The 23,417-nt window shown below is 39.8% G+C and overlaps 1 protein-coding gene across 11 annotated transcripts in view; it reads left to right on the top strand.

Annotated features, from left to right (window-relative positions):
* The window catches only part of GAS2 (growth arrest specific 2), a 176,214-nt gene that overhangs the window by 124,483 nt on the left and 28,314 nt on the right, over positions 1-23,417 (top strand). For 6 of the 11 annotated variants that reach the window (XM_044943460.2, XM_044943457.2, XM_044943455.2 and 3 more), the window contains one exon: positions 2,638-2,691. The exons of 1 other annotated variant lie outside the window; for it this stretch is intronic. In XM_044943460.2, coding sequence (XP_044799395.1) covers positions 2,638-2,691 — 54 coding nt within the window. 4 more of the 11 variants (XM_044943463.2, XR_006551328.2, XM_044943462.2 and 1 more) reach the window with 4 other exon arrangements.

Here is a 23,417-nt window from a genome sequence, read left to right as displayed (position 1 = left end):
ATTCATTAAGAAACATACTTTATAACTTAGCTATCTTGAGTTTGCACCGAACATAGCATGGTAGCAATTTTACCATTACAACATTGACTATAATAAATTAGGACTCATTTATTTTGTGGTTTCTTTTTCATAAAGTCAGTGAGTTAAGTTTCTGCAGTCTCAGTCATGATAGACCTTGCCTTGTCTTTCCCTTCTAATAGTTGACATTTTGCATTTCAGTTCCTCAGTAAATCATGGAATCTTGCTTGGTTCTGGACCCAGAAGGTACCTTCATCATCTAACTGTCAAGACTTTTAGTGAAGAAACCTTACTGATTCATTTCAAATTTTTATTCACTAGAATGGTGTGTTCCACTTATAGTAGTAGTAACATTTTCATTTGAAGCTTGGTTGTATGTTGTTTAGGATATATTCTGTCATTTCCTGCCATCTTGTTAGAGGCATACTAAGACCTTGAGGAGATTCCTTATGTAGATTTGGGGAGGAACAAGATATAAGAATTTGGGTTTAATATTAACATTAGGATATGTACTCGATTTGTTTTACTCTAATGAAAGTCCTAATGTTACCAAAAAAATAAATAAATCACAGTGAGTTATTTAGAGATATTTACCCCATTTCCCTAAAAGAACACCAGCAAGAAATCACTACATTATATGACTTTTCTCCTAGCTGTAGCTTTCTCTCACTTTCATTTCCTTTTATATACCAGCTTCTCTTGCCAACTTCTAATCTTCCTTCACGGTTCTCACACCTTGTCCTTCCAGCACTCTTGGCTGTTATGGAGAAGTGCCTTCTCTCTTGCCCAGAGGTTTTATAATCTAGCTTGTATTACAGACATCACATTTTAGGGGGCTATAAACTCCATGGAAAAATTATAATTATTTGAAATATCACCATGTAAAGGACTTTCTCATGCCTTCTCTTTTTTAACTAGCTCTACAATTTTTTTTTTCATTTTCACAGAAACTGACACCTGAGTTAAGTCTCTAACTTTCACTCTAAACATGGTCATTTGTTCATATTTTTCTTGAAACCCAGCCCCATAAAGTATGTGGGGCAGAGATAATTGGATAGTACCTCCAAGGCCTCATTTGAAGGCAGGTAAAGGGCAGACCTGGAATTTCAAATTCTCTTCTAACTTTGGCATTAGGCATAATGTCCCTAAGGACTCCATTCTAAATTGCAACATCCAGATAAATAGTAACGCAGTAATTTGTCATCATCCACCAATGTGTAAGCCAATGATAATGTTACCCATCTGGTACTCTTCTTTTGATAATCATGGTCTTTTGAAGTTCTCGATTAATAGAGAAATTATGAAAACATATGGCACACAGAGCTTTAGGGGTGTTATTGGCCTGTCCACCTAAAGCTAAAGTAGGCTTCAGCCTTGCACAGAGGCACTTTGGACCACAATGAAAATATCACAAAATCCTGCTCCCATGGTGATATTTACAAAGTATCTTTCTACCTTCTTCTAATTTCCCTATCAACCTGCAACCAACATGAAAAGGAGTCGAAAGTGTTCTCAGATGCCAAGAGAGGAATGAGCTCTTATCCAGTCTTGGGCAGCTCATCTATCTCCTGTATTTATTCAACATCGTATAACAAAAAGAAATCCCACAATGAGCTGGCAGCAAGGATTGAGTGGGATCTTTCTTCATGTACAACATCCATAGATCTGATGGATAACACACACACACACACACACACACACACACATATATGGTAGAGATGAAATATTCTAAGGACAAAACGGAAGATAACCTTGAATAGTAAGTTACAGCCATAATAACATCTAATCATGGAAGGGAAATTAATGTTTCCCAAGGATAACTTTACTTTGAAACCCTGATGCTTAGGCAGAGAATCTGGGACGTGTCCTTCAATTATAACTGAAGGGCTTTCAACCAATCACCTTTCAGATAAACTGGGCATCTCCTGGTGAATATGTGACCATTGTGAGATTTCTAATCTGCATAAATACACTACCTACGTACATTTTAAATTTCAACAGAAGGAAGTATTAATATACTCACATGTCACACAATTTTTTGAGTGGAAATATAATGGTGAAACCTTGAATAAGTGCAAGAGGTCAAGTAAGTAGGGAAGTCAGAACAAGATGGCAGGATATACACCTAAAATAGGAAATTTCATAGAGAAAAGAAAGACTGCATTTACATAACAATTTTCTCTACAGTTTCATGAAACCTTCTCTAGAGCCTGGTATATTTCAGTTGTGGAATCGAGACACAGACTTGATGTCTGTTTTGGGGAAAAATTATTTCCTTATGTGTATCTCTTGTTGTTAAAGTAAGAATTCAGCAAGGAACAGGAGACCGAAGGACCCCAAAAAATGGATAGTTCTAAACATTTATGTTTTAAAGTGTCTACCAATTCTCAGATTGTGTATGCCTTAGTTATCACTTAATGTGGATTATTAGGCATTAAAATTTCCTTTGACTCTAGGATATGAAGAAATGTAAGAATAGTCATTATAACTTGAAAGTAAAGATTTTCTTTAATCTTGTCAAAAAAGATGACAGTTTGCATTTTCAGGTAACATTCATGCGCCTTTCTACTGTTGAGACAGAGAGCATTTTATGAACTTCATATCTTCTTGTTTCAGTAGGGTCTTCATGGTTGTGCCTATGTCTCCATAGCCAAAGCAAAGCAGACGTTGAAGGTAATCACTTAGATAGTTTAAGTAATGATTTAGTAATTTAAAAACTTAGGGGAAAACTTCTCCATATTGCTTTCGCGGTGGACTCTTGGCCTCCCATCAAGTGAGGGAAGTTGAGCATCCAAACGTGAATTTTGTACCTGTTGTTTTTTCATTTTTCAGTGAGAGTTTTAAAATGCTGCTTCTCCTTTGGTATTCCCATAACAGTTTATAAAACTGGCAACCTAGGGCTTATGGTGGGTGGGTGGCAGGCTACTGCTGCTGCTGCTTAGTCGCTTCAGTCGTGTCCGACTCTGTGTGACCCCATAGATGGCAGCCCACGAGGCTCCCGCATCCCTGGGATTCTCCAGGCAAGAACACTGGAGTGGTTTGCCATTGCCTTCTCCAATGCATGAAAGTGAAAAGTGAAAGTGAAGTCACTCAGTCTTGTCCGACTCTTAGCGACCCCATGGACTGCGGCCCACCAGGCTCCTCCATCCGTGGGATTTTCCAGGCAAGAGTACTGGAGTGGGGTGCCATCAGTAACCTAGTAATTTTTGTCTTTTCTTAGTGCAATTTCCTTGCTCCAGTGTGTTCCTTTACTGAGCTTGATATCAAAATTATTTGAAAGTGTAAACCTGTGTTTAGTTTCTGTATGCAATGTCATTTTAGCCTTTGCCTGAAAATATTTAAAATAATATACTTGTGGAATAAAAATGAAATGCCATGTGATTTCAGAATATTTCCATTATATTCCCATTGTACAAATTGCCTTTTGTGACTTAACTCATGAACCCCATGGATCTTTGCCAAATTTTGGTTCCTGACACCATATCCAACCTCCAGATCTATCAGCAGGGTTTTAACTAATACATGTGATTTATTAGTTTATTATAAGAAAAATGACAGAGATAGAAATGGAGTAAGTCTCAAATTTGAAGCCCTGAGGCTATCAGTGTAGGTATAAATATTGGCTCATTTTTAGTTTTTAAATATTAATAATTATGATCCACAAATAATAGCTTACTTGAGTAAATCTTATCAATTTCACATAAATAACAGTTAGAAAAGTCCCATTTTGTCAATTTTTCTTTAAACAGGATGGGTATATCTTGAAACTACATTATGAGAACTAGATTAGATCTCAAAAATGTATTGTTAAATGCATTTATTGATTTGTAATTTATTTCTGCACTCATTCATCAAATACATGAGTATGTTGCATATGCAGAGAACTTTTAGAAATCTCAAGGATATTGTTTGTAAGCTGTGTTTCTTTGTAAAGATCATGCTTAACTATATAAGTAATTGGTCACACATTAGTGATAATTCTATCAATGACATATAACTTAATTGGTTATCCACATTAATAACTGGCAAGAAGGAGAAGGAAATGAATTTCCTTAGATCACTTCTAAAATCTCTTCAATGAACCTGAAAATATTCTAGAATATTAGGGTGCATGATCATGTTGGGTGATAGAAAAACAGCAGCCAAAACTTTCCTTGGACCTGTTGAAAGTCATTGTATAATGACTTGTGAAGCAAGTTAGTACTAAATATGAAACCTAAATCCACTGCTCTGACCTGGCTATGATAGCCTTGACTGCCATCTATCACCATAATCAATTGAACCACTCTTGCTTGCTGGATGTTAAATTTCCCTTTTCATTCTTTAGATGTCTTGAAGAAGAAGATGTTCCTGACAAGTTTTCTCTGTGTTCTTTGTTCTTTTCATGACTTAAATTGCCACACCTCTCTCTGCTTCTCTCTCAAAAAAAAAAAACAAAGCAAAAACTTTTCATAAGTGTTTTTTAAAAAGGCATGAGTACATCAGGAATGTAGTTATCTGATAACCTTCATCACGGTGCTTCCTATTTTAGGGTGCATCTCTATAGAAAATATTTCAAGTTGGTATGATTTCAATAGGCAGTGTCTATTTTATAGGAGGTTTGTAAAGGAGCTCACAGGTTAGTTCTTTGGGAGGCAGTTTATATCTCTTTTTGGGGGTGTTAGAGCAGTACAGAATTCTATTTTCTTTTCTTTACCTTCCCATTTTCCCTTGGGAAGAGGAGTAGGGGAAGAAAGCAGACTTTGTCAAATTTTGGAAGTGAGTCCTCATCTTGGTCTCTCATTTTTCTTGCAATCTAAATACAAACATAGGATGACAACACTGACATTTTCTTAATCGAAGTGAAATGCACTGTAATCAAGATCAAGACGCTTCCTGGAGTCATTCCTCAGAGACCCAGTTCAGTTCAGTTCAGTCGCTCTGTCTTGTCCGACTCTTTGTGACCCCATGAATCACAGCACGCCAGGCCTCCCGGTCCATCAACAGCTCCTCGAGTCGGTGATGCCATGCAGCCATCTCATCCTCTGTCGTCCCCTTCTCCTCCTGCCCCCAATCCCTCCCAGCATCAGAGTCTTTTCCAATGAGTCAACTCTTTGCATGAGGTGGCCAAAGTATTGGAGTTTCAGCTTCAGCATCAGTCCTTCCAATGAACACCCAGGACTGATCTCCTTTAGGATGGACTGGTTGGATCTCCTTGCAGTCCAAGGGACTCTCAAGAGTCTTCTTCAACACCACAGTTCAAAAGCATCAATTCTTCAGCACTCAGCTTTCTTCACAGTCCAACACTCACATCCATACATGACCCCTGGAAAAACCATAGCCTTGACCAGATGGTCCTTTGTTGGCAAAGTAATGCCTCTGCTTTTGAATATGCTATCTAGGTTTGTCATAACTTTGCTTCCAAGGAGTAAGCGTATTTTAATTTCATGGCTGCAGTCACCATCTGCAGTGACTTTGGAGCCCCAAAAAACAGTCAGCCACTGTTTCCACTGTTTCCCCATCTATTTCCCATGTAGTGATGGGACCAGATGCCATGATCTTCGTTTTATGAATGTTGTGCTTTAAGCCAACTTTTTCACTCTCTTCTTTCACTTTCATCAAGAGGCTTTTTAGTTCCTCTTCACTTTCTGCCTTAAGGGTGGTGTCATCTGCATATCTGAGGTTATTGAGATTTATCCTGGCAGTCTTGATTCCAGCTTGTGCTTCTTCCAGCCCAGCTTTTCTCATGATGTACTCTGCATAGAAGTTAAATACACAGGGTGACAATATACAGCCTTGACATACTCCTTTTCCTATTTGGAACCAGTCTGTTGTCCCATGTCCAGTTCTAACTGTTGCTTCCTGACCTGCATATAGGTTTCTCAAGAGACCCTCTAGTGCCCAAAGCAAATGTTTGGAGCTGAGCTTTACATTTGGTGGGTACAGACCCTCTTGGGAGTTATCTGTTCTTTCACCCTTGAACACAGGCAGTTCTGAGAAAACAGGAAGAGCTTGCTAGGCTGTGACAAGCACAGTTTAGAAAGCTTGGACCCCAGGGCTGAAATACCGGGAGCCCAACAGATGCCAAGCTCCTAGTTCTTCCTCCTGGGTGCTGCAGTCACTGCTTTGAGGTCCCATTTTGCTCTCACACTATTCCCTGCAGAATCTCAGCCCTGTCGCCCTTCCAACTCTTGCTAGGGAGGCTTGCCAAACTATTTTCATTTCTGAGTCCCATCATCTGATTCTTTTCCCAGTTTTCAGTTCTCTTTGCCTCATTCTGACCCCTTTCCACAGGTGGGACTTACGCTCTAGTCATCTTTGCTCTTTATACCTAATGCCATACCTTGATCTCAGTCTCAGATATCTACGCCACCTTCAGATCTTGCTGGGTATGTTAGGCACCAACTTTGGGACTTGTTTGGTGTAAATTATTGTTCTCTCTGAAGGAAAATCACCTTTCCTGCCTCCTATTATTGGCACTTCTTAGATTGATTTTCTTTACTCCCAAGATACCATGTTTTTGACCCTCTACCCATAGCAGATTACAAAAAATGTGGCAAGCATCATTTTAGGTTATGGCACTTAAATTTTAGCAACATCTGGATAACCAGAGCTAGTGAGGGATGGGCTGATGTGCTTAACATGCCTCCACCCAGTGTTTGCTGCCCAGACATTTCTAGTTAAACACATGAATGCTCCATTTTTATTTTAATGCAACTTCTTATTGTTATCTCCAATCCTATTTACTCTAGTACAAGTATGTCTCCAGAAAAACAGGTGTTTTCTCGTATTCCTAGGCATTGGAGCTATTTATTACAAGTGGCTTGCCTTCATCCTCTTTGATTTCCTTAAGGTGAAGGGCTTTCAAAACAAATCTTATGTCTTTAATTAAGATACATTTAGTGTGCCATTTTTTTTATTAAAAAAATTTTTTTATGTTGATCATTTTTAAAGTTTTTTTCATTGAATTTGTTGCAATATCGTTTCTGTTTTATGTTTTGGTTTTGGGTATGTGGGTTCTTCACTCCTTGACCAGGGATCAAACCCACAGTCCCTGCATTGCAAGGTGCAGCTTTAACCTCTGGACTGCCAGGGAAGTCTCTATAGTGTGTCATTTTAAACAGAGCACTTTTGCCATATTTTAAAAGAACAATTCCTGTAATTTTTTTTGATAGTGACACAATTATAGATTTATCTAAGAGACAAATACTTGCTTGGGAGACTTGGGAGAATACTTAAATCTGTATTTAATCTATTGATTTGAAGAATTTAGATCACGTTGGGGAAGACATCACAGTTAAGTTAGAGCTCTACCTTTCATGCGTCTTTCATGTGATACATTTTAGGGAGTTAGATATGGGGGTGGTGTTCCCAATAGTACGTTATTTACCACAGGGTTTTTCTATCTAATCTGGACTTCAGAAATCCAGAAAAGCTATAAGGAGAAAGGAAAGTCTGAGATGAGACTCAAATAATAAGCAAAGGTTAGCCAAAAAAGGGAAGGGAAAGTGTTTCAATCAGAATCAGAAAGGAAACAGCATGCACAGGGGCTCAGAAGCACCAGAGAAAAGAGATAGGGAGGAAATAGAAAGTGATGAAGGGGGTGCTAGAGAGAATAAGACATTACCAAAATTCTTAGACATTCGGCCTTCAGAGGAGGACAAGGGGAGGAGGGAGAGATGAGAGGCTTGTGGCAAGGCGAGACATGTGAGCAGACACACAGAGCCATCTCAGACTACATGTATTATGAAGGCTTTGGCTTTCTCCTGAAGGAAATGTAGAGATTCTGGGGAATTTTTAGAAAGGAAGAGATAGGACTAGATTATATTTTAAATCGCTTAGGCTATAGTGTGGAGAATGAACTGAAATGATATAAAATTAGTGGAATACATCCAACCATATTGGCTTGGGGAATGTATGGGTCATGACAATGTCAGCTCAACCTGGAGACCGTCTGATAAAACTTCCAGAAATAATACATATTATGACCTCCCAGACAAAGCTCTCTATCTAGGTATGTAGTTATTTAACACTGAGACACTATTAAGTTCATCTTTGTACCTCAAACAGAATATTGGAAAATTGACATGTTGACATTGGCTTATTCTGACACGTCTGCCTAGCGTAGAGGCATTGGCTGCGTTTCAGTAGGTCAGAATTCCCACTTGTTAATAAAGTTTCTTTGGTGAGAAGTTTACGTAGAATAAAATTCTAAGCTATATCTAGAAACTAAAAGAGACTCTTGGGAAATTGGTGTTTTCATAACTGTTGTGGTTTTTTTTTCTTTAAAACCTCTGGGTAATATCAATTGACAAGAATACAATAAATTAATAAAAAGGTACAGGCTGGTGTTCTTATCAACAAGTTTGTTTAGGAATTTGTTACCCTAAACTCTTACTCTCCAGATGTTACCCAGATTCTCAGTTCCAGGCCTGCCTGGTGATTTAGTGCATGTTTCATTTAGCATAGCAGTGCTATAAAAAATACCCTGCCCCCAGTAAGCCCAGCAGTGAGACCAAGGTATTTTCTATGAAAACTGTTCTTTGGGCCAAGAATCCTCCCTAGAGTATTCTTTGGCCATTTACACATTTCTTTATACGAGTTTATTACATGCATACCCAGAAAGCAGTGATTCCAGATGCACAGCTGAATTCACATGGATCTATGTTAACACTATTTACCCTCCTCCTATTAAGACCCCAAGAATGGTCAGCAACAGCAATGAACCACCTATTAGGTCCCAGGTACAAATGTCACAGTTAAAGCAGTAAACAAAAACTCTCTTTTCATGTTCTGAGAGTGAGGAAATGAACAAGAAACTTATAAGCCAAGGGTAAGATCGTAAAAAGCTAGATATCAATAATTTAGGCTTTGGGGGCCATACGGTTTCTGTCACAGCTACTCAGCTCTGTTGTGTTAGCACAAAAGCAGCCTTAGCCAATATGTAATGAGTGAACATGATGGCGTTCCAATAAAACTTTATTTATAAAAGTAGAATGAGGTTCATATTTGTTGTATTTTGGTGACTCTTGACATAGGTCAATAAATAAATTTAACTATTCTCATGAACTAGTAAGAAATGAGACAGAACACTGTAATGTGGGAGAGAGGTACTGTGTGTTGCCGTTTTGGTGACAGTAGTTGGGAAGGCCTCTTTGTGATTGGGTTAAATTAATGTCCAAGTGATTAAAGAGAAAATTGTCAATATCATCTATTTATCTTTCTCTTAAAAGCATAGGTAAAGCTATTAAAGTTAAATCACAGATTACATATTTATAGCAGGTAGGGACCATATAGACCAGATTTACATGTACATAGACTCAATAATTGGAGAAGGCGATGGCACCCTACTCCAGTACTCTTGCCTGGAAAATCCCATGGATGGAGGAGCCTGCTAGGCTCCAGTCCATGGGACCGCTAAGAGTCGGACACAACTGAGCGACTTCACTTTCACTTTTCACTTTCATGCATTGGAGACGGAAATGGCAACCCACTCCAGTGTTCTTGCCTGGAGAATCCCAGGGACGGGGGAGCCTGGTGGGCTTCCGTCTATGGGGTCACACAGAGTCAGACACGACTGACGTGACTTAGCAGCAGCAGCAGACTCAATAATTATTACACTGTTGTTGAAGAGAGTTGCAGGTATCTTCCTGTAATGCCCCAGCCTTCATTAATTTATACTTCCTCTGAATTTCCATGACGTTTATTAACTGACAATACTCACATAGTATTGAGAAGAAGTGACATCGGTTGGTATGTCTTTTGTATGTGCTGCCCTGAAGTGTATGGACCCTATTATATACTAGTTTCTATGGCTAGCTTGTTGTCTTTACATTATTGGCACACCATAACTATTAGGGGATTATTTCATGAGGATCACAAAAGTTAGAAAAAATTGCAGCTAGAATTTGAAGAAGAAATAGCTCAGATTGGTAATTTGTTTTCACAGTATATTAATGATGGTGAAATATTAACAGAAGAAAAAGGAGGGATATACTTTGAATTTCCAGTGTCTCCTCTCTGTAGGGTCAGTTGTTATGTGTGTAGTAGTTGTTAAATCCTGAGCCATAAAGCACATCAGAGAGTGTAAGTTTATCAATAATACAGTGTGACATTAGGCTCACTTGGTTAAAGCATGACGGGTAATCTGTCAGATAAGAGGCATTGCTTCCTGTGTATGAGGAGCTGGATAGGAGTCTATGATCTCAGACCTCAAAGATCCAGTTGGAAAGGGACCCAAGAGTTAATAGCATAGATAAAATAAGACAAAATAAAAGGTACAATAAGACAGAGCATGGTTTCTGCTCCGTGTTCAGTAATTCACTGGACAAAAATTTTCTAAGCACCCACAATGAGCTTGGCACTGTTCTAGGTACTAATGAACTTGGAGACAGGTGGACCCATGTACACTGGAGTTATCTGGATAACATTCTAAAAGAAGGTGGAAATTCTCCAGTGATTTGATAAATGAATGCAATTTGAATGTGGAAAGGCATGTTTTTGGAGAATAATAGGGTAAGAATGGTTGAAGAATAGGAAGAACTCTAGAGATGTTGGAATAGTGAGTGGGGCTATCTAACTGGAGATCATGTAGAGAGTTTAAGGAGAGAATAACGTGAGAAAGGCTGGGGACAGCTAGGGAGGGCCTTGAATGTAAAAGCCAAAAAATGTGCAGCTTAAGCTAATAGCAACAGATAGGAACAGGAGATGTGACTCAATAGCATGATAAAGTCAAAGTTTAAGGCAGTTAATCTGGGAGAGACATACGTAGAGGTAGAGATTGGAGCAGAACGAATGAAACTAAGTAGGGAGGCAACGAAAGGCAATGAAACTAAGTAGGAGGCTATTCCAATAGTTCCCAGAATGTGACCAGTAATAAAAATGGTGCAGAGAGAATAGAAAGAAAAAGGATGGACAGTATAGATAGCAGTTTAAGAGTGGACTTGATTGGATGTTGACAGAACAGAGGGAAGAGTCAAAGAAGAAAATAGAATTTTGAAAATGATGATTTTCTTAATATACATTACTTCCCCCCCACACACACAAAAATTAAAAGAAGAAACATATATAGCTTAAAAGATTTTCTGAGGTCAAGTGATTCTTCCATCAACTGGCTGTAAAACCTTGATCAAGTTATTTGATAAAATCTCTGTGAGTCATCTGTAATATAAATTATGATCATACCCATTTTAAAGAACTGACCACTCTTCCATTCATTCACCAGATACTCCACAAATTCTTTTTTAGCTCCTGACTTGAGTAGTAAGACAAGGTCACTGCCTTTAAGGAGTATACTTTCTAGAAGAGACAGATACATTTTACATTATTGACCAGAGATGTATCAATACATTTTTAAACCAGGTAATGCTTGTGGTAAAGAATCTTTCTAATTTTCCTGCTAATGTAGGAGACGTAAGAGAGGCAGATTTGATACCTGGGTCGGGAAGATTCACCTGGAGTAGGAAATGGCAACCCACTCCAGTATTCTTGCCTGGAAAATTCCATGGAGAGAGGAACCTGGTAGGCTACAGCTCATAGGGTGGCAAAGAGTCAAACAGAACTGAGCACACACACACAACAACACAACACAACACAATTAACATCACCACGTTATGTTGTTAGAGCTTAGAATTGATCAGGGCTTCATTATACAACTTATGATTGTAATCATTCACATTTTGCTCCACTAGGTTCTATTATATTGTATTGTACTTGATTATATTGTAAACATAATATTTTCAAAAATGACACTTGGCAAAATTTTAAGTGAAGAGTAATTTTTCTTTGAATTTTATGCAGGTGTTTTCTCTGATTATCTGAGCAACATATATACTAGTTTTTCAGAAGATGATAGTTCTTCAGAATATAGTTTGATTCAGACAGTGTGAATATTAGACCAACAAAGAGACATGAAAAATCTTAGTGCTTGATTCTGATATGAAAAGTGAAAATGAAAGTCCTGGTGCTAGAGAATGCTCCATCTTTTGCTTATAGAGAAGAGTGGATTGAAAACCACATTTCATGAAAATTAGAGGACTATATAGGTGTGTCAGGTGTAACTATCGAATGTAATAACCTGTGAAGTGTTAGTGAAATAGCAGAATTAATTTTGGGCCAGCCAAAATAAAAATTGCCAGCCACAAGTATTCAGTTCAGTTCAGTTCAGTCGCTCAGTCGTGTCTGACTCTTTGCAACCTCATGAATCACAGCACACTAGGCCTCCCTGTCCATCACCAACTCCCGAAGTTCACCCAAACTCTTGTCCATCGAGTCAGTGATGCCATCCAGCCATCCCATCCTCTGTCATCCCCTTCTTCTCCTGCCCCCAATCCCTCCCAGCATCAAGGTCTTTTCCAATAAGTCAACTCTTCGCATGAGGTGGCCAAAGTATGGGAGTTTCAGCCTTAGCATCAGTCCTTCCAGTGAACATCCAGGACTGGTCTCCTTTAGGATGGACTGGTTGGATCTCCTTGCAGTCTAAGGGACTCTCAAGAGTCTTCTCCAACACCACAGTTCAAAAGCATCAATTCTTCGGTACTCAGCTTTCTTCACAGTCCAACTCTCACACCCATACAAGACCACTGGAAAAACCATAGCCTTGAATGGATGGACCTTTGTTGGCAAAGTAATGCCTCTGCTTTTGAAGATGCTATCTAGGTTGGTCATAACTTTCCTTCCAAGGAGTAAACGTCTTTTAATTTCATGGCTGCAGTCACCATCTGCAGTGATGCTGGAGCCCAGAAAAATAAAGTCTGACACTGTTTCCCCATCTATTTGCCATGAAGTGATGGGACCGGATGCCATGATCTTTGTTTTCTGAATGTTGAGCTTTAAGCCAACTTTTCACTCTCCTCTTTCACTTTCATCAAGAGGCTTTTTAGTTCCTCTTCACTTTTTGCCACAAGTATTAGTTTCTGCAAAAATCCCCTGGTCAACAATCAATTGTATGCTTAGTCATGTCCAACTATTTGTGGCCCCATGGGCTGTAGCCCATCGGGCTCTTCTGCCCATGGAATTTTCCAGGCTAGTGTACTGGAGTGAGTTGCCGTTTCCTACTCCAAGGGATCTTCCCGACCCAGGGGTTGAACCTGGGTCTCCTGCATTGTAGGTAGATTCTTTGCCACTAGCACCACCTGGGAAGCCCAAGTAAGCACATATAACAAGATAATTTGGGGTTTAATGAATGTAGAAGGAATCACTTGATGTAACATAAAGCAATTGGATTCAGGAGAGCTTCTTTTAGGAAAAGCTCTAAGGGATGACCTCTCCTAGGAGATGATACTGGGAGTGAGACTTAAACATTAAGGAGGAGCCAGACTTGAGAAATAACAGGGAAAGCTGTTTAGAGGTGAAAGAAAAAGCAAATACAAAGCTTGGCTTATTTGAGAAGCAGGATAGCAATTTTTTTTTTTTTTTACCTTATTTTTGAACAGTTCTGGGAAATGGGAACACCCTGGATGTGCCTACTTACTGTGGTCCTGGTTGGCTGTTAGTCTATGGGCAGACATCACGGCAAATTCAAATGAGACACCCGCCCTCTAGTGTCCTCTGTGGATTATTTAATCATTTTAATAAGCTTTCTCTATTCTCAGTACTGTGAAAGATGGTAAATGTATGTCGGCCCACACTGGCTCAGTGAAATGCATTAATATTTTCTGAAGTAGGAAACCAAAAATTCTGAGAAGCCAGATTCTGTCAAAGAAGAGAGTTTCGTTTATTTATTTATCTTTGTAAATGAGAAGGACTGGAAGCGGAGGGGAACAAGCAGAGTTCTGTTGAGAGGGATGACTTGCATATTTTAGTTGGGTCTGTTCATTCTTATATAAACCAGGGCAAAACAATGATCCCATTAAGTGTTATCTTTTCTTACTTCAGTGCTTATCCTTTTTTGGGGGGAAAAGAAAAAAACAAAAAACTAAAATCAGGGAATACTTTGATTCTATGGTGTGGGTTTAAATTCTATCTCCTCACCCACAAGAAAATTGTGAAAAGCAGGACCTAGAATTTTCTTCTTTATGAAGTCTAGTCATTTTTCTCATTTTGGGGCCCATCCTTGTAGCTTAGAAGGTGATGGAGAGACAACGAGGAATAGAATGAGAAGTTTTTGACCTTGACTCTCTTTTCATCGGTGTTGCCATTCTGTTCTAACTAAACTGACTTCCCTTTTTTTCAACATTCTCTGCTGTTTCCTGCTCAAAGGCCTTTGGAAATATGGTTCCACTTTCTGAAATGCACCTACTCTCTCTGTCCATCGCTTAACATCTCATTTTTCAGTTGTTATTGCTAATGTCTCATCCCCCAACAAACCTTCCTTCCTCCCCACACTGGGCCCGGATAGATTAAGTTTTTCTGTTAAGCACGCTGGAACGTCCCCTTCTTTCACTATTAAGCATCTTAGGTGTGACGTGTGTTGGAGCTGCTCACTGGTTCCTCAATGCAACATACTCTCCTATACTTATTCTTGCATATCAAAGTTGCCTAATCGATAGTTATCAAATGTATTGCACTAAAATAAACAGATAATCATTAAGGCATAATGCAGATTTTTTGAAAGTTGAGGGACTCTGAAAACGAATCTGTGGAAAAGTAATTTTTGTAAATTGGCTGTAACAGAAACAAGCAAAACATCAATGACTTAAAGATAGTTTATTTCTCCATCATAAGAATCCAGCCCTAGTTTGATGACTCTGCTCCTCCAAGTTCTCAGGGACCCAGTTTTTCCAGCTCAACACCACTGTCGCTACTGGTGGGTCTCAGGTATATGGTCCCAGGTAGCTCTGTGTTTCCAGCAGAATCATGGAGGGGAGGATGAAGAAGGGACATTTACAGAAAATCCCTGACTCACTTGAGTCTTCTGCTTACATCTCATTGGCTGTAACTTAGATATGTAGTCATATCTACCTGCCCGAGAAACTGAGAAATTAGTCTTTATTCCAGGCAGTGGTGTGTCCAATTTAGATTTCTACTGCCTTAGAGGAAAGTAGGAGAAGGGCATGGCAACCCACTCCAGTATTGTTGCCTGAAGCATTCCACGGACAGAGGAGCCTGGTGGGCTATGGTCAGTAGGTTTGCAAAGAGTCGGACACGACAAGTGACTAACACATAGAGGAAAATAAGAGTGTCGAGGGATCCACCATGTCTTTCCCAGGAAATTGGGATACACAACACAGAGATCGGGCATATCTGAATGACCACCTAGCATGTCATCAAGCATTAACTTGGCCTTGAAATTAAGGCTTTGATTCTGTAATTTGTTGTGAAAATTAAAGGCACAAGAGTTACTTCATACTGATACTAAAATGATCTGTTCTTCTGAGTATGGTTTTTATTTTTGTTATGCTATTTTAGTGGGATCCATACAGGAGACTCTCATAACAAAGATGGTTGCAATAAAGTATAGCATGCTTTTTCATGAAATGTATTGACTTGCAAGCACTTTAATTCTAATTTAGAGCCAGATTAAATTCAATCAGCCATATAAAAGTATTTAACTTTCAGTACATATGGTAAAGGAGAGCAAGTGTGGTTTAGAAATAAAGGAAAAATTACTTACAGCACTTTATATTTATTTAATGCTTGGCTATTTACCAAGCACTTTGAATTAAGGGCAGTTTGACCTTATCACAAACAATCCCCAAGGCTAGCTAGATGAAGAGATTAACAGACTAGAGTCAGACAGCTAATAAGTGATGGAGTCAAGATGGAACCATGTTCATGTCATATCAAGTCCGAGTTCTTCCTCCTGTCCCCCAGAGCATGTCAAAACCTGGGAGTGAACATGTGGAAGTATGGATAAGAAAGCATGCATCTCCTAAATGCCTTGTTGGTAAAGCCTGCCGTAGAAGAGGAGCATTTATTATAATATTTATGTGGATAGCCTGTATTTTTTAATCCTAGTTCTTTGAGAAGTTTCAGATGGAAACTTCCATGGTCAGGGCTTTTAATTACTTAATTACTGCAGTGAGCAGTGCAGAGTGACGGGGCATCCTGTCTTCTGACAAACAAGGACCAGCACACACACACTAAAGACACGCTGTGGTCCATACTCTCCTGTCACTAAGCAACCAAGAGCCGATTTCTTTGTATTCTGACTTGTTCTGTGAGCTAGGGAGGTCTCCCACAAGGCCCTTCAAAGCTGGACCTTATGGAGAGCCAGGTGAAATGAAACTCAAGGGCACTGTGACTGTTCTCTCGGGATGTCTGTTTCCTGACACGTGTCCCCGCCTCTGCTGTGGTAGCAGGTCATGTCTGAGTGCAGCTGCCACTGGCCTGATTCACAATTTTTCAGTCACAGAGCTTTAATTAAAATTTCTAGCAAGGCTCATCTATCATTCCTCTTTTGTAATTTTTTTTTTCTCTAAGAGACTAAAGCTCTTGAGGATTTATAGAGCCTTTGTTTCTATAGAAAGAAATTCGTAAGCCTTCAGCATCTCAGAGATTTTTATTGGGAACCTTAATGGAAAGCAAATCACAAATGCTGGTCTGTGCTTTCAGCTAAAAATGTGTGAATTAACTCCTTGAGGTTTATAATTTAATTCAGTGTGATGTAAAGTCCGAGAATATAAAATCAGCAAGAATTATTTTCAATAATATATAATGAAGTAGTTCTCACCTTGAGTTATCATGATTTCTCATGTCTTGTGCTTTCAGAAATGGGAGTTCATAGGCTAAATTCAGTATCTCAAAAAGCAGTTGGAACTTGTACTTTCACCAATGTCAAGGGTACGTAAGCTCACCAAAACATAGACGTTAGGTCAAATTATTATAATAATCTAATAATTATATAAAAGTGAAGTCGCTCAGTCTTGTCTGACTCTTTGCGACCCCATGGACTGTAGCCTACCAGGCTTCTCAGTCCATGGGATTTTCCAGGCAAGAGTACTGGAGTGGGTTGTCATTTCCTTATCCAGGGGATCTTCCTGACCTAGGGATTGAACCCAGGTCTCCTGCATTGTAGCCAGACACTTTACCCTCTGAGCCAGAATGGGAAGAATAATTATTATATAAATATTATTTACATAAAAATATATTAAAAAATTATTATACAAATAATAATTTGACCTAAATTAACTGTAATTTCAGTTTAGTTCAGCTGAGTTGCTTAGTCATGTCCAACTCTGTGACCCCATGGAGTGCAGCACACCAGGCTTCCCTCTCCATCACTAAATCCCAGGGCTTGCTCAAACTCATGTCCATCGAGTCAGTGATGCCATCCAACCACCTCATCCTCTGTCATACCCTTCTCCTCCTGAATTCAATCTTTCCTAGCATCAGGGTCTTTTCTAGTGAGTTGATTCTTTGGATCAGGTGGCCAAAGTATTGGAGCTTCAGCTTCAACATCAGTCCTTCCAATGAATATTCAGGACTGATTTCCCTTAGGATGGACTGGTTGGATCTCCTTGCAGTCCAAGGAACTCTCAATAGTCTTCTCCAACACCACAGTTCAAAAGCATCAATTCTTCAGTGTTCAGCTTTCTTTAAGGTCTGACTCTCACATCCATATGTGACTACTGGAAAAACCATAGCTTTGACTAGACAGATCTTTGTAGGCAAAGTAATATCTCTGCTTTTTAATATGCTGTCTAGATTTGTCACAGCTTTTCTTCCAAGGTGCAAGCGTCTTTTAATTTCATGGCTGCAGTCACCATCTGCAGTGATTTTGGAGCCCTCCAAAAATAAAGTCTCTCACTGCTTCCATTGTTTTCCCATCTATTTGCCATGAAGTGATGGGACTGGATGCCATGATCTTCGTTTTTTGGATGTTGAGTTTTAAGCCAACTTTTTCACTCTCGTCTTTCACTTTTGTCAAGAGGCTCAGCAATTCCTCTTTGCTTTCTGCCGTAAGCGTGGTGTCCTCTGCATATGTGAGGTTATTATTGATATTTCTCCTGGAAATCTTGATACCAACTTGTGCTTCCTCCAACCCAGCGTTTCTCATGATGTACTCTGCATATAAGTTAAATAAGCAGGGTGATAATATACAGCCTTGACACAGTCCTTTCCCAATTTGGAACCCGTCTGTTGTTCCACGTCCTGTTCAAAGTGTTGCTTCTTGACCTGCATACAAATTTCTCAGGAGGCAAGTCAGGTGGTCTGGTATTCACATCTCCTGAAGAATTTTCCACAGTTTATTGTGATCCACACAGTCAAAGGCTTTGGCATAGTCAATAAATCAGAAGTAGATGTTTTTCTGGAACTCTTTTGCATTTTCAATGATCCAGCAGATGTTGGCAGTTTGATCTCTGGTTCCTCTACCTTTTCTAAATCCAGCTTGAACATCTGGAAGCTCTTGGTTCATGTATTGCTGAAGCCTGGCTTGGAGAATTTTGAGCATTACTTCACTAGCGTGTGAGATGTGTGCAATTGTGCGGTAGTTTGAATATTCTTTGGCATTGCCTTTCTTTGTAATTTAGGTTTCTTTATACCAGTCAATGGATATTCTAAATAGGACTTTTGTTTGTTTCTGCTTAGTTAAAATGGGGACTAAGTTATTTCTTAATGAATAAGTTTTGCAGATAAATTCTTTTTAGCACGATATGGGAAACGTATGCAGATTTTAGAATAAAATATAAGATGGAGCCCTGGTCCTGTTTTGTCACTTTAAGGCATGCAACTATTGTGAGAATGAATTTTCTCCTCTGTACACAGGGGATTAATGATATTTATGACAGATTCGTTGTGAGAGGTAGAGGGGGCTGTTAGCCTAGTGGTGGGTACTAGTAGTCACTTAATAAAGAATAGTTATTTATCATCACCACCATCATCATCAAAGTTGTCTTATTCCACCAAAACATGAGGGTTTAAAAGAAAAATTAAGTAAAACAGTTCCTTAGTTGAAAACCAATTGGGTAGCACTGTTTAAAGACTCAACAAAGATGAGACTCAGGTGATCTGCGCAAAACCATCTTGAGCAAGTCGTGGTATTGTTAAACCCTTCTTGTCAGCATCTGTGTAAAAGAAAGCATGGGATACTGATCTGTAAGGTACTTTGCAGCTTAGGTAGTTTACTTTCCTCACCACCCAACCAAGACTTCTCCTTCCCAGCTCTCTGCCTCACACAGAGAGTCTGTCTTGCAAGTTCCTGCTCTTCAGTGAGCCTAAGTTGCCTTATCTACAAAATGGATATAGACATATCTGCCTTCTGGACTGTTGCACCTTAAGAGCCTGGCATATAGCAGAACTTGCTTAAACTGTAAGTGGCTTCCCTGCTGGCTCAGATGGTAAAGAATCCATCTGCAATGAAGGAGACACAGGTTCAATCTCTGGTTTGGGAAGATCCCCTGGAGAAGGAAATGGCAACCCACTCCAGGATTCTTGCCTTGAGAATCCTATGGACAGAGGAGCCTGGCGGGCTACAGTCTTTGGAGTTGCAGAGTTGGACACGACTGAATGACTAACACACACACAAACTGTAAGTGGCAGCTGACCACTCTATGGAGTCCACTCCGCCCTTCTCACAACCACAGTTTGCTAGGTTCTTCGCCATCCTGGCCATGCCCTCTGGGTGCTCTAGAAGCTGGCGCTGTCCTTCCTCCACTAGGCCTGGGGATCAAGCCTAGTCCTGCACACATGTTCTCACAATGGGTCTTTTCCTCCTCTCTCTCCCATCTTCACCCTCCTTTAAGGGCGTGTAACCTTCATTACTGGGGCATCTCTCTTGACACTCTTTCTCAATTAGTTGTTGCCTCTGAAATCACGGCTTAGAGTCGTTTGCAGACCATATTTCATCTCCTGGCCTGGCCACGGAAGGCTCCAGTAAACCTGAGACAGGCAAAAGCCTGGGGTTAAATTGCCAGAACAGCCTTACTCTTGGAGAACGAAAAGGTGGAGGGATATTTAAAACTCCAAAATCCTCCTGTTATGCCGTAAATGCTTGATCTTCAGGATTCTGAATGCCAAGGACAGCTTGTTTGGCCTGCGTGAGTTGTGGCTGCTTTGTCATCTCAGTCCAACCTGCTCTGTGTATCACAGACTCGCACTTCACAATATCTTTGCTGCTGACAGAAAAAAGCAGAAGTCAAACAACCCACACACTCAGAAAATACATCCTTGCAGGCTGCGTGGATAAAGACGATCAGTGGCACAAGGTATCTAGTGCCCTCTCACTCTTCTTTATCCACCTTCTGGGTGGGAGGGTACTCCGTCCCCTCTCACACACTCACTCAGTCTCCCTGATTCACTCTGACATAGTATCCTCATTGGAAACTGCTTTTCCTTACTCCTGACACATTCCTGCTGTATCAGAGCTATTCATAACAGGGCCTGCCAGAAGGTACTGAAGCACCACCTGCTTAATATTTAAGAACAATATTACATACAGAACAGAATAATATACGTGCTGAGTAAAGGATTTTGCCGATGTCTTGCAGAATAATATACGTGCTGAGTAAAGGCCTTTGCTGATGTCTTGGGAATTGGGGAATGCCCCCGTCACCTCCACAGCTGTGCCTTGATACATTGTATGGATTACCAGATTCTTTGGGGACTCTGCTAAGGGTGTCTCCACCTTTAGTTTCGTTACTCTGGGGCAGCTCTTGCAGTTTTCGCCCTGAGCTCTCTGCCATTCAAAGTACTGGATGTTATGCCACGTTCATTGGAAGAACTGTTAGCTTCCTGAGTGCCACTATTCAGGATGAGGAGTCTACAGGAATATAAATGACAAAACAAAGAAACAATTAACATGGATGGTTTTACTTTTATGTGGGAATTGGCATTATAATTCTGGAAGATGTCAACATGTTAACAAGTCTAGAAATTGCTGTCATGCTGACATTGACTATGAGTTAGTTATATGTAGTTCAGAATAGATTCTTAACATAATGAGCACAATACATAGGAGTCAGTCTTCTTAAATAAGGCCTGCAGAATGACATAGTTTTTCATAGTTTGGCCAAGGCAAACCAAAGCAAACAAATGAACAAAAAAAAACCCATTCTCTCATCTTCCCAGAGGCAAGCCACCTTTGTTGAGCCACCTCAGAAGAGCTTGGAATGTTCTTCATTATATCTCATAGTTATGTTAAAACAATCACAAAGCTTCTCAGACCTTTATTTCTGAGTTCAGTTCTACATTTACATCAGTGGCGTTTAAAAAAAAAAAATGGGGAACGGAGAAGTTTATCTGAGCTGTCAAATCAATCTTTATTTTTAAACAACTGGTTAGATAGAAATATTGGTAGAGATAACTAAATAGTCTTGAGGTGGGTTTTTGAAGATTAACTAAAAGACCAGTCAGGGATTTCTTCACTCAATAAGTCACTCTAAGTCCATTCGTCCGCTTACTCATTCTCCAAAAGGTTATTGCTTATTCATTATTTGTGAGGATCTGTGTTCAATAATAGTAATTTGGAGTTAGTATTAATAATTAATCATATCTAAAGATGTACCTTGGACTTGTTGCTGAGGTCCTAGAATATAATCAGTGATGTAGGGCAGAAATGATTCTAACTGTGTCTACCACTCTGCATGTATGTGCGCTCAGTTATGTCCAACTCTTTGCGACCCCTGGCTTTCCTGGTGGCTCAGCTGGTAAAGAATCCACCTGCAATGCAGGAGACCTGGGTTCCATCCCTGGGTTGGGAACATCTTCTGGAGAGGGCCATGGTAACCCGTCCGGTATTTTTGCCTGGAGAATCCCCATGCACAGAGGAGCCTGGCGGGCTATAGTCCATGGGGTTGCAAAGAGTCAAACATGACTGAGCAACTAAGCACAGCACAGAACTGTAACCAGTGAGGCTCCTCTCTCCATGGAATTTTCTAGGCAAGAATACTGGACTGAACTGCCATTTTCTACTCCAAAGGATCTTCCTGACCTAGGGATTGAACCTGTATATCTTTTTATATGTTAAAATTAATTAATTAATTTTAATTGGAGGCTAATTACTTTGCAGTATTGTGGTGGTTTCTGCCATATATTGACATGAATCAGCCATGGGTGTACATGTGTCCCGCATCCTGAACCCCTCTCCCACTTCCCTCCCCATCCCATCCCTCTGGGTCGTCCCCGTGCACCGGCTTTGAGTGCCCGGTTTCATGCATCAGACTTGGACTGGTGATCTATTTCACATATGGTAATATACATGTTTCAAAGCTATTCTCTCAAATCATCCCACCCTTGCCTTCTCCCACAGAGTCCAAAAGTATGTTATTTACATCTGTGTCTCTTTTGCTGTCTTGAATATAGGGTCGTCTTTACCATCTTTCTAAGTTCCATGAATATGTGTTAATATACTGTATTGGTATTTTTCTTTCTGACTTACTTCACTCTGTATAATAGGCTCCAGTTTCATCCACCTCATTAGAACTGATTCAAATGTATTCTTTTTAATGGCTGAATAATACTCCATTGTGTATATATGTACCAGAGCTTTCTTATCCATTCATCTGCTGATGGACATCTAGGTTGTTTCCATGTCCTGGCTATTGTAAACAGTGCTGCGATGAACATTGGGGTACACGTGTCTCTTTCAATTCTGGTTTCCTCGGTGTGTATGCCCAGCAGTGGGACTGCTGTGTCATATGGCAGTTCTATTTCCAGTTTTTAAGGAATCTCCACTCTGTTCTCCATAGTGGCTGTTCTAGTTTGCAATCCCACCAACAGTGTAAGAGGGTTCCCTTTTCTCCACACCCTCTCCAGGATTTATTTGAGCCCATGTATCTTGTGTCTCCTGTATTGGCAGGCAGATACTTTACCACCGCACCAAACTTCTATGAATGTCACCCTTGCATGGATATGCTGTTTATGGAAATAGACAAAAATAGGTTGCTGCCTCTGTCACTGAAGTCACAAAATCACAAAAGGAATAGACCACAGATTGGATGGGGTGTTAATGGCTTTAGTGGGCTGCAAACTTGTGTCTCCTTCAGTGGCAAACATCACCTTCATAACCTTTTCCACAGCTATTTGGCATTTTCAGTTCTGTCTTTGAGAACATATCAAAAACTGAGAAAAGGCATCTCAAACTACTGAAAGTTTGACTCTCATAGTCACTACCCTATAGATTCTCAACACTTGCTGCATGTTAGAATAACCTGGAGACCTTTAAGAAAACTCGCCTTCATGAGAAATGCTTGATTTAATTAGTCTGGGGTGGGGCCTGGTAATCTTTTTAACATGCATCCTAGTATTTGCCTTCATTTTCCCATATGAATTTATTTTTCCCTAACACCAGGAAATGGGCACAAACTGTTTTTGCAACTGATGCAATACATTTGTAGCACTTATCTATGTTTGGTGAGGAAGAATAGAAATTAAGATAAAATCCCTAACCTCAAAAAGCTCACAGACTTTGGGCTCTCTGAAATGTATAATATGAATCTCACTTCTGGTGCTCATTATGCTGTCTGACCCTGGCCAGGCTCTTTGATCTTTTTCATCCTTGGAAATTAAACTACAAAAGGAAAAAGCTAATACATTCCACA

This window comes from Bubalus bubalis, chromosome 5, assembly GCF_019923935.1.
Source record: "Bubalus bubalis isolate 160015118507 breed Murrah chromosome 5, NDDB_SH_1, whole genome shotgun sequence".
In the NCBI taxonomy this organism is placed as follows: domain Eukaryota; kingdom Metazoa; phylum Chordata; class Mammalia; order Artiodactyla; family Bovidae; genus Bubalus; species Bubalus bubalis.
Note: the sequence above shows the minus strand (reverse complement) of the source record. Positions and strands in the feature narration are given on the sequence as shown.